This window comes from Cebus imitator, unplaced genomic scaffold (assembly GCF_001604975.1).
Source record: "Cebus imitator isolate Cc_AM_T3 unplaced genomic scaffold, Cebus_imitator-1.0 Scaffold101, whole genome shotgun sequence".
NCBI lineage: Eukaryota > Metazoa > Chordata > Mammalia > Primates > Cebidae > Cebus > Cebus imitator.
Window position 1 is genome coordinate 320,124 of NW_016107416.1, and position 11,502 is coordinate 331,625.

Here is an 11,502-nt window from a genome sequence, read left to right on the forward strand (position 1 = left end):
TCTCAAAAAAAAAAAAAAAAGTTTATTTTTCAACTCCTGTTACTTCATTTACAGCATTAACTTGTAAATTTGCCATTAACCCACAATCTTCCCCTAAGCTCAAGACCCATATATACCATTCTTTCCTTTAAAATTCATGTGTCCCAAACCAAATTTGCATTGGAAAGTATTAAATAAAACTTGTATTCCCCAGTTTATCTTAGATTCTGCATTTGAATTTGTAACCCCAGGGAAAAGGCCCTTTCCTAGGTCTCCAACCTTTTTTAATGTCTATGCACGGGAAGCTGAGGCAGGAGGATTGCTTGAGCTTGGGAGTTGGAGGTTGCAGTGAGCCCTGATCGCACCATTGCATTCCAACCCAAGCAACAGAGCAGTTTGTCTCCAAAAATAAACAAACAAGAAACTAAAATAAATCTTCAGTTTCCCAAAGTGTACCCTAGAGTTTTCATGCATTCTGATCCCTTTGCCTGGGGATGCTTTATTCCCTTCATCCTCCTTAGCCCTGTCCCATACCAGGTGAGTAGCTGGGACCACAGGCACGTGCCACCCTGCCCAGCTAATATTGTATTATTATTATTTTTAGTAGAGACAGGGTTTCGCCATGATGCCCAGGCTGGTCTGGAACTTTTGAGCTCAAGTGATCCACCCGCCTTGGCCTCCCATAAGTGCTGGGATTACAGGGGCGAGGCACTGTGCCTCAAATTACATAACCTTTGAATGTCTGAGTTTTGTGAGCTACCAAATGGTATCCCATAGTAGCCGCCTCTCGAGGTTATTGTAGGGTTATGTGTAAGCTGCTTATTGCATTGCCCACCCTATAGAAAGAACTCCATATTATAATCACTAACTGTGCTGGAAAATTCCCAACTCTCCAGTTCTGCAAGGATGGTTGGGGAGAGTTGCAGCCAGATTAGGGTCTCCAAACAATTGATTTAAGCTTAAATTTCCCTAATCTGAAGGCTGGCTGGAGCTCAAATCCCCCCAACCTGGGTACTGAACCAGTATCTCAGTCCCAAGGGTGTACTGCATTCAGACAAATTCAACAAAAGGCGAAGGCGGTCTTTTTCCAGGGAAAAGCCTAGCTGTCTTTTGCCTCAAAGACCCTCCTGCACAGAATTCCTGATATTTAAAACCAGCTGGCTGGGTATGGTCGCTCATGCCCTTAAATTAACCCAACGCTGAGAGGCAGAAGCCGGGAGACTGCTTGAGCCAAGGAGTTCTAGACCAACCTGGGCAAAATAAGGAGACCCTGTCTCTACTGAAAAAGTAAAAATAAAAATTTTAGCCGGGCCGGGTGCAGTGGCTCACACCTGTAATCCCAGCACTTTGGGAGGCCAAGGCGGGCAGATCACCTGAGGTCGGGAGTTCCAGGCCAGCCTGATCAACATGGAGAAAGCCCATCTCTACTAAAAATACAAAATTAGCCAGGTCTGGTGGCGATGCCTCTAATTCCAGCTACTTGTGAGGCTGAGGCAGGAAAATCGCTTCAACCTGGGAGGCAAGTTTGCTGTGAGCCGAGATAACACCACTGCATTCCAGCCTGGGCAACAAGAGTAAAACTTCGTCTCAAAGAAAAAAAAAAAAAAAAAAAAAAAAAAAAAAAAAAAAAAAAAAAAAAAAAAAAAAAAAAAAAAAAAAAAAAAAATAGCCGGGTGTGGTCGTGCAGGCCTGTAGTCTCAGCTAGTGGGGAGGCTGATGTGGGAGGATCCCTTGAGGACAAAAGTTTGAGGCTGCAATGAGCCGTCATCACGCCACCGCACTCCAATCTGGGCGACAGAATGAGACCCCGTCTTAAACAATAAAATAAGTAAATAAAATCCAGCCAAAATGGTATCGTTTTCCCTTTGTTGCCCCAATAGCTAGCGCTTCCCACCATTCCTTGGCAAACAGAACAACCAGAGAGGACAGAAGTCGAGTCTGAGCCAGGGACTCTCGGGAATCGCTTTTAACACGTACCCTATTTAAATTTTGTATTATGGTACTCAGGAGGCTGACAAACAGTCTTTTCGGGAATGGGACTCGAACTCGCAAGCCATAGCTCTTCCTCCATTTCCCGCCTCAGCCGGATGACAGAGAGGCTGTCTCCACGGTTAGACAACAACTACCGCAGGCGAGGGCGCGAGCGAGCTGCGCGCGCCGAGTAGGGGGAAGGGCCTGGTGCGCGCCGCACCGGACAGAGGGGGTGGGGGCGAGCCCTCTCGCGAGAGTTGGTTTGTTCTGGGGCTGCAGCCGCTGCCGCCACCTCTATCCAGTGCCGTTGCTGCGGGGGATTGTGGGAGCCTCCGCGTCCCGCTCGCTGGGAGAGAGGTACCTCTCCTTTTCCCTCTCCCTTTCCCTAAGGTAGGCGTGAAACGGGTAAGAGTCGGGGTGGGGTGGCTGGGGGCTCTCTGTGTCCGCCGGGAGGGGACAACGACGGCGACAGGGGCCGCGGGGAGCCGGCGGCGCGCCTTTCTTGCTCGCTCCCGTTCTGCCTCCCTCCGCGCTGCGTATGTGAGCCGCCTGATCGGCGGCCGCCATGTTAGGAGCGCAGTGGCGGCGCAACCAGCCTTCTCGGGCGGCGGAGGTGAGCGGTCCGGAAGGGAGACACGCGGCCGACCGAGGGCCCGGGGTGTGGCGGGAGAGTCGGGGTGAAGAGGTGCGCTGGTCTGCCGAGCTTCCTGCGCGTCCTAGGCTCGTTGTGGGCGGGGGCGGGACGACGAGCCCGTTACACGCGGGCCGCGGCGCTGAGGGGGCGGGAGGAGCGCTCGAGGCCTGAGGGACAGACTGTCCATTGGGGGCCTGTCGTTTGGGGAGGATGATTAAGATAGCGAAGTCCTTGGGTAGCGCCAGTCCCAAATAACACGTTCGCCTTTTTTTCTCTGAGAATGTTCCTCAAAATGGAGGATTTCGCAGACTCCGAAGAGCCTGCTGTTTGAGCAGGTTTCTTTCTTCTCCCGATGTCACGGCCTTCGCGCCGCTCCTCGCCCATCGCCTCAGAGCGCCCCCTAAGATTCCCGGTCCAAACGCGCGCGCGCGTCGTTAGGTGGACATCAGAAACAACTCCTCCCCGCCCCCCATCGCGTAAAAATGGCCGAAAAATTAAACGTTAACGCTTGTTTTTCGTACCGCGTCGTGGATCAAGCCGCCTGCAATACGCTGCGAGGCGGGTGATTTGCGCTTGTTCAGTCAGTCACCTCACATCCTTTTTCTCTTTATCAAAATACTATTAGTTCAGGTTCCTCTGGAGAGGATCGTGTGGTGTGGGACCTTCCGGTTTCCAGACAAAGGGTTTTGGAATACCAAGGTGTAGTCGCCGTATCGTTCTTTGCATTTCGAGCCCTGTGCCATGTTCTATGTTCTACATTTACTGTAGATGGATATTCCCTAGGCGTTTATCCTGCTCTGTGGCCCTGTTCTGTGCAATATTCCTATTGGATCAGTTACAGTTTTTAAGTCAGACATTTCCAGAACGGTTATGGTGGTTCTGAGATGTCTAGTCTTTCGGGCGCGCTGGAATAATGTGAAGAGTCGTTGATTTCGTAGGTAGTGGTCACGAGATTTTGTATTGATACTGCGTTCTGTGTTTTAAACCTTGGTTTAAGATTTTCAAATAGTCGGTAAAATACGTTTTTCTCCTCAGGAAATCTGAACAGCTGACTGTATGGACAAAAATGATGTTTTAGGCTATTTTAATAAATGTTTAAAACAAAGTTTCCCTTTAAAAACATTTCTTTACTAATGGCTCAGTCATCTACGCAGCCTGTCGACATTGTTTTTCACATTAGCATTGTTTTAGAAATCAAGAAGGGCTTGAGACAGATTTTCGTTGCAAAAACGCTCTGGATGATGCCTTTTCCACTTAAAATGTTTTTGCAAACTCGAAATTAAACACCATTAAAATACTACATGAAGATTCTTCTCGTTGATTATGTAAGATTTGAAAAAGATAATTTGGCCAGATGTTTGTGAAGTGCTGTAAATTTGTATTTCTTCCTTTGTACATAACAGTACATGCTTATAACATTACTTTGTCCTTTACCCAGGGAAGTTTCACTTTTATCATCTTTATGTATTTTTAAGTTATATACAGCTTTTATATCACATTTTGAACTAATTTGGAAGGTTTTAACCACCTTTGATCTGAGCATTTGTTAAGTCTTTAAGCATGCGAATTTTCTTACTAATGCTTTTAGAGTTTTTAAACACTAATACTACAAGTCAGTTAATGGTTTTTACTGAGGAGTGCAACGATGATGTCATATTTTAGGAGCATCGCGTAGTTCAAATCCCTAATTTTATAGAAGAGAAGATTAAAGCCCAGATAGGTTGTGACCAGTTGCAATAGTAGCAGTGCTGCCAGTGTGGTCTGGAGAGGCCTTGGATCTTTTTCTCTGAAACAGGATCGCTCTGTTGCCCAGACTGGAGGGCAGTGGCGAGATCACTGGCTCACGGCCCACGGCAGCCTCTACCTCCCAGACGCGAGTAATCCTCCCACCTCAGCCTTCTGGGTAGCTGAGATCACAGGCAAGTGCCACCATACCCAGCTAATTTTTTGATCTTCTGTGGAGACATGTTCTCCCTATGTGGCCTAGGTTGGTGTTGAGCTCCCGGAGCCCTTAGATCTTGATTTGGTCCTTGATTCAGACTCTTTCACAGTGTAGTATAACAAATGGGCTTAAAATGGAAAGACTGCTTATAGTAATTTATCCTAAGGGAATAGTGTGACAGATAAATTTAATAACAGTTAATGGTTTTTGAAAATCTAAAGATTCAAGTTTTGGGAATCTGCTAATTCTGTTGTGGAAGTGGAAATCTTATACGCTAAAAAGAGTATTTTTAGGCTGGGCGTGGTGGCTCACTCCTGTAATCCCAGTACTTTGAGAGGCAGAGGCGGGCGGATCACGAGGTCAGGAGATCCACACCATCCTGGCTAACACGGTGAAACCCCATCTCTACTAAAAAATAAAGAAAGAAAGAATAGAAAATAAACCAGGTACGTTGGCACATGCCTGTAGTCCCAGCTACTTGGGAGGCTGAGGCAAGAGAATCGCTTGAACCTGGGAGGCGGAGGTTGCAGTGAGCCGAGATCGCGCCACTGCACTCCAGCCTGGGCCACAGCGAGACTGTCTCAAAAATAAACCAACCAAACAAACAAAACCACACAGTATTTTAGTTGAAGAGTAATGATGGGAAAATGGTAATGGTATATAGTTTTAACTGTAAAGGAAAATATTGTAAACTGCTAATGTCGTTTGATTGTATTTTGTGGGTTTTTGTTTTTTGAGATGGAGTCTCACTCTTTCACCCAGGCTGGAGTGCAGTGGTGCGATCTTGGCTCGCTGCAGCCTCCACCTCCTGGGTTCAAGCGATTATCCTGTCTCAGCCTCCTGAGTAGCTGGGATTACAGGCATGAGCGACCATGCCCAGCTAGTTTTTGTATTTTTTAGTAGAAACATGGGAAACGTGGGTTCACCATGTTGACGAGGCTGATCTCTAACCCCTGACCTCATGATCCATCTGCCTCTGGCTCCCAAAGTGATAGGATTACAGGCGTGAGCCACCACGCCTGTCCGGTTAGATTGTTTTTTATTTTTATTTTATTTATTTTTTGACATCATGTTTCTCTCCTTGACCAGGCGGGAGTGCGATGGCAGGATCTCGGCTCACTGCTAACTCCGCTTCCCAGGTTCAAGAGATTCTCTTGCCTCAGCCTCCCGAGTAGCTGGGATTACAGGCATGTGCCACCACACCTGGCCAATTTTGTATTTTTAGTAGAGATGAGGTTTCTCCATGTTGGTCAGGCTGGTCTTGAACCTCCGACCTCAGGCGATCCGCCTGCCTTGGTCTCCCAAAGTGCTGGGATTACAGGCGTGAGCTATTGCACCAGTGGATTGTTTTCAAAAGGACAATATAAAACATGAAAATAGACATACATCCCAAAATGTTTGCTCAGATTTTGGCATTATGAGTAATTTGTGTTTCCTCCCTCGTGTTTTTCTAAATTTATTACAATAAATTACATCTACTTTTGTAAAGAGGGGAAAAAATGAAAAACATTTTGTAAATGCTAGAACTGCTTAAAATTATTAGAATCTCCTGTATTTTTTAAGGGAAATTGATATAAACTAGCTGCTTCAAGTCTGAAGTGAAAATACTCGGAAGTGACACAAAGTAGTGCTTGTGTAAGATTCTGGTTATTGGATACAAGCAAACACAGGAATCAGACTATTCTTCCGCAAAAATGTTAAAATCATTATTATTGGCTGGGTGTGGTGGCTCATGCCTGTAAATCTCAGCACTTTGGGGAGGCTGAAGTGGGCGGATCACGAGGTCAGGAATTCAAAACCAGTGTGGCCAAGATGGTGAAACCCCGTCTCTACTAAAAATAAAAAAATTAGCTGGTCGTAGTGGCACGCGCCTGTAATTCCAGCTATTCGGGAGGCTGAGGCAGAGAATTACTTAAACTTGGGAGGCAGAGCTTGCAGGTGGCCGAAATTGCGCCACTGCACTCCATCCTGGGCGACAGAGCGGGACTCGGTCTCAAAAATAAAAATAAAATAAAAATTATTTTTGGAAATAGTACTAATTAGCTTACAGTATGAACTGCAGCCAAAGAATTGAATAATGGTCGGATATTCTTAGAACATCTTTTAATTAGGGATACTTGATTTTATATACCTCCTTTAGTTAGAATTGTAGTACAGCTATCCCATACTTCTGGCAGCAGGTTCTAAAAGTGGTTGATTGCAGCTGGGCGCCAGTAATCCCAGCAGTTTAGTAGGCCTAGGCGATCATCTGAGGTCAGGAGTTCCGAGACCAGCTTGCCAGACATGGCGGTATCCTGTTTTTACTAAAAAATACAAAAATTAGCTGGGCATAGTGGCGGACACCTGTAATCCCAGCTCCCTGGGAGGCTGAGGTAGGAAAATCACTTGAACCTAGAAAACAGAGGTTGCAGTTAGCTGAGATCGCGCCACTGCATTCCAGCCTGGGCAGCAGAACGGGACTCTGTCTCAAAAAATAATTAAAGTGGACGATTGACTTAACCTGTGGGATAGACAGTGCTAAGTGTTGGGATGGATTGGAAGCGTTATAGGCTGGGAGTGTAATTTTGCCATTTTCTGTATATGTGGTTGGTTATTGTAAGGCACAATGCTGCCCCGAAAAGTGCTGTAATTTCTAATTATTAGCTATGTAGCAAACCTTTCTCATTGAATCATTAGGATTAAGGGCTTTGAAGCTCTTTATAAAAGTTTACGTGTTGGCCAGGCACGGTGGCTCATTCTGGTAATCCCAGCACTTCGGGAGACTGAGGCCGGTGGATCATGAGGTCAGGAGTTTAAGACCAGCCTGGCCAACATGGGGAAACTCCATCTCTACTGAAAATACAAAAATTAGTCAGGCGTGGTAGTGCAGGCCTGTAGTCCCAGCTCCTTGGGAGGTTGAGGCAGGAGAATTGCTTGAAACCGGAAAACAGAAGTTGCAGTGAGCCAGGATCGTCCACTGCACTCCAGCCTTGTGATGGAGGGAGACTCTGTCTTGGAAAAAAAAAAAAATTAAGTACAACTTTTAGGTTTTAGCTTATTCAACACATTTCTATTATAAGCCTATTTGTAAACTTGTAATACAATAAAAGTTATGGGACAAAGTGCTGTTATCTGACCTGACCTCAATCTGATTTGTTACTGTGGCACTTCTGTGTGAATGCAGTGCAGAGTGCCTTTGATGTGATGCAGCTTTGGTGTAATTTTCCAGTTGTACATGAAGCCCTAATGTTCTTTATATAAAGCTCCAGACTATTTGGAAGTGAAAAACAAAATAACTATGTGAAGCAGTAATGAAAGCTTAGGTTTGAAAAAATTTTAAAGCTATTCTGAAATTTAAAGTACACCCCCCCAAACTTTAAAAACATCTTATCTGGCATTCTCTTTAATCTAGAAACCCACTAACCTTTGGTTGTTGGTACCTATTCTCAGGCAGAAACAGGTTAGTAGGAAAACAGAGAGGAGGGTGCCTGTGGGGCAGGAGAGAGTGGTTCTCAACTAGGCTGATGGATAAGAAGAGTAAAGAGCAACAAAGTGCCTGTGGTAAATGTCTTAGTGGGCCAGCAGTAAATGCAGCAAGTGTGAAAAGTAATCATTTAATTAATCATAAGGAGCTATATCATCTGCATTTAGTTCATGAAGATGTGTAACTTTCAGATCTTTTGGGATGATACGTATGGTTTTTTCGTCCTTTGTGGGGATTATTAGCATATTAGGCATCCCCCTTTGGTAGAGTAATACACAGAGAGGTACCTATACCATACGTGAAAATTAAAAGACAATTATTTGAGCACCCAACCGAAGCAGTAGTTGGGGGAAAGAAAAATAATGTCAAAGAAATACAAACATTTGGTGGGGTGTGGTGTCTCACGCCTGTAATCCCAGCATTTTGGGAGGCTGAGGCAGGCAGATCACTTGAGCCAGATCTAGACCAACCTGGGCAACATGTGAAACCGCATATCTACTAAAAATACAAAACTTAGCCAGGCGTGGCGCCTTCTTGTAGTTCCAGCTGCTGGAGAGGCTGAGGCAGGAGAATTGCTTGAACCTGGGAGGCAGAGGTAGTGAGCCAAGATCGTCCCACTGCACTCTGTCCTGGATGACAGAGCAACACTGTCAAAAAGAAAAATACAAACATTTGAACTCCAAATATTCTTTGTGAATAGAAAAGTTTAGTGGATAATTGAAACTAGAACAGAGGCTGGGCACAGTGGCTCACGCCTGTAATTCCAGCACTTTGGGAGGCCAAGGCAGGTGGATCACTAGGTCAGGAGTTCAACACCAGCCTCACCAACATGGTGAAACCCTGTCTTTGAAAAACAAAAAAAAAAAAGGAAAAAATAATAGAACAGAGAGAAAACAAGCCTATGAGTTGAGAGATTTTTAGTTATGTGACTGAAAGGGTTGGAAAAGCATATCAGTGTAGTGCTTGTGCCTGTCTTTGGGCCATGGTATTTTGGAAGAGCACCACGGAAGAGGAAATTTTGCAATTTTGCACCAAGGTACACCAAGAAACACTAGCAGTGTTCTTGGTAATGGAAAGACATTGAAAACAACCTAAATGTTCATCATCTGCAGAATAGATAAGTACATGTACATACATAGTGGTATCTATATTGCATTGAAAATGTAGGTTTAACCCACTTATGTATAATTGTGGATAAATCTGTGTTTAAAAGCAACTCAGAGCCGGGCGCGGTGGCTCAAGCCTGTAATCCCAGCACTTTGGGAGGCCGAGGCGGGTGGATCACGAGGTCAAGAGATCGAGACCATCCTGGTCAACATGGTGAAACCCCTTCTCTACTAAAAATACGAAAAATTAGCTGGGCATGGTGGCGCGTGCCTGTAATCCCAGCAACTCAGGAGGCTGGGGCAGGAGAATTGCCTGAACCCGGGAGGCGGAGGTTGCGGTGAGCCGAGATCGCGCCATTGCACTCCAGCCTGGGTAACAAGAGCGAAACTCCGTCTCAAAAAAAAAAAAAAAAAAAAAAAAAAAAAAAAAAAAAAAATACACAAAAAAAAAAAAAAAAAAAAAAAAAAAAAAAGTTACTACCAGTCTTTAATTCTGGTTATTAAAGCTGATTCCCGAACCAGCATGGCATTAAAATTAACACATGAAAGAGACTACAGTGCAGATAAAAAGTTTATAAACTCTTTATTCATGTGTGCTTGGATCATCCTTTTTACCTCTAAAAGTTTTTCTCATCTAAAAATAAAGAAAACTTAATTTTACATTCTTAGTTTTATGAGGATCAGATTATACCAAATGAGATGATTACTATGGTGTTTATGGTATGCCAGACACTATTTTAGATGTTTTATGTAGACTAATTTATTAAGTCTTCTTTTTGAGACAGAGTCTTGCTCTGTCACCCAGGCTGGAATGCAGTGGCACAATCTTAGCTCACTGCAACCTCCACCTCTGGTGTTCAAGTGATTCTCCTGCCTCAGCCTCCCCAGTAGATGGGATAACAGGCACGTGCCACCACACTTAGCTAATTTTTGGTGTTTTTTGTTTGTCTACATTTTTGGAGACAGTTTTGCTCTTGTCACCCAGGCTAGAGTGCAATTTGGCACAATCTTAGCTCACTGAAACCGCCGCGTCCCAGGTTCAAGCAGTTCTCTCCTGCCTCAGCCTCCCGAGTAGCTGGGATTCCAGGTGCCTGCCACCATGCCTGGCTGGTTTTTTGTATTTTTAGTAGAGACAGGGTCTCTCCATGTTGGCCAGGCTGGTCTCGAACTCGTGACCTTAAGTCCCACCTCAGCTTCCCAGAGTGTTAGGATTACAGCTGTGAGCCACTGTGCCTGGCCTAACTTACTAAGTCTTTATGGCCTAATGAAGTAGGTATTATGTTTATCCCCTCCCCCCGCCCCCCACTTTTTTCCTCAAGATCACACAGCTGTTTGTAATAGAACCAGGATTCACACGAAGGCTTTTCGGCCCCCAAATTTCAGTATATGAAATAACGGTGTTGTAGAAATGTTTGTGGAAGTCTTAGGGATACAGAATGGAGCAGCTTTCTTTTTTCCTCCAGAGACAGAGTCTCCGTCTGTCACCCAGGCTGGAGTGCAGTGGTGCGATCTCGGCTCACTGCAGCCTCCACCTCCTGGGTTCAAGTGATTCTCCTACCTCAGCCTCCTGAGTAGCTGGGACTACAGACGTGTGCCACCACACCTGGTTAATTTTTGTATTTTTAGTAGAGAAGGGGTTTCATCATATTGGCCAGGCTAGCCTCGAACTCCTGACCTCAAGTGATCCCCCCCTTCGGCCTCCCAAAGGGCTGGGATTACAAGCATGAGCCACCACACCCAGCCCAGAATGGAGCCTTGAAATAAATCACTGATTTTGCTTAAGCAGAGAAGAAAATAAAGCCAGGTTTGTGTTGTAGATCAAATAGAGACTGAACTTTATCAGGTAAATGGAGTAACTTTCTGTCTTGTAGTATGGGTTTACTTAATCAATTCTGTGTAGTCTTAATCTATAACTATTTCTTGCCTGGTTGAAGGTCACTGGGAAAAAGTTTTAAACCTAGGAAGAAGACAGTATTATTCCAGGTCTGAGTCAGAATTTCTTAAACTGGTTAACATGGAAGTTTTCTATCTCAGCAGCTGGTGCCACTCTGCAACACTTGTATGTATCATGAATTAGCCTAAGGATCAAGAAGTGGACTAGCAGTTGACTTCACATCTGTTAGGTGGATTAAGAACAGTGGTCTTAAGGCCGGGCGCTGTGGCTCACGCTTGTAATCCCAGCACTTTGGGAGGCCGAGGCGGGTGGATCACGAGGTCAAGAGATCGAGACCATCCTGGTCAACATGGTGAAACCCCGTCTCTACTACAAATACAAAAATTAGCTGGGCATGGTGGCGCACGCCTGTAGTCCCAGTTACTTGGGAGGCTGAGGAAGGAGAATTGCCTGAACCCAGGAGGCGGAGGTTGCGGTGAGCCGAGATCGCACCATTGCACTCCAGCCTGGGTG

At 45.3% G+C, this 11,502-nt stretch overlaps 1 protein-coding gene across 7 annotated transcripts in view; it reads left to right on the plus strand.

The window, feature by feature from the left end:
• The window catches only part of MATR3 (matrin 3), a 79,078-nt gene that overhangs the window by 36,518 nt on the left and 31,058 nt on the right, over positions 1 to 11,502 (plus strand). For 2 of the 7 annotated variants that reach the window (XM_017536706.1, XM_017536711.1), the window contains exon 1: positions 2,188 to 2,340. The exons of 1 other annotated variant lie outside the window; for it this stretch is intronic. Coding sequence is in view for 1 of the 6 variants with exons in the window: in XM_017536713.2 (XP_017392202.1) it covers positions 2,516 to 2,563 (48 nt within the window). In the remaining 5 variants the exon portion in view is untranslated. Of the gene's footprint in view, positions 1 to 2,187; positions 2,564 to 11,502 lie in introns of those variants that run through there. 4 more of the 7 variants (XM_017536710.2, XM_017536709.2, XM_017536712.2 and 1 more) reach the window with 4 other exon arrangements.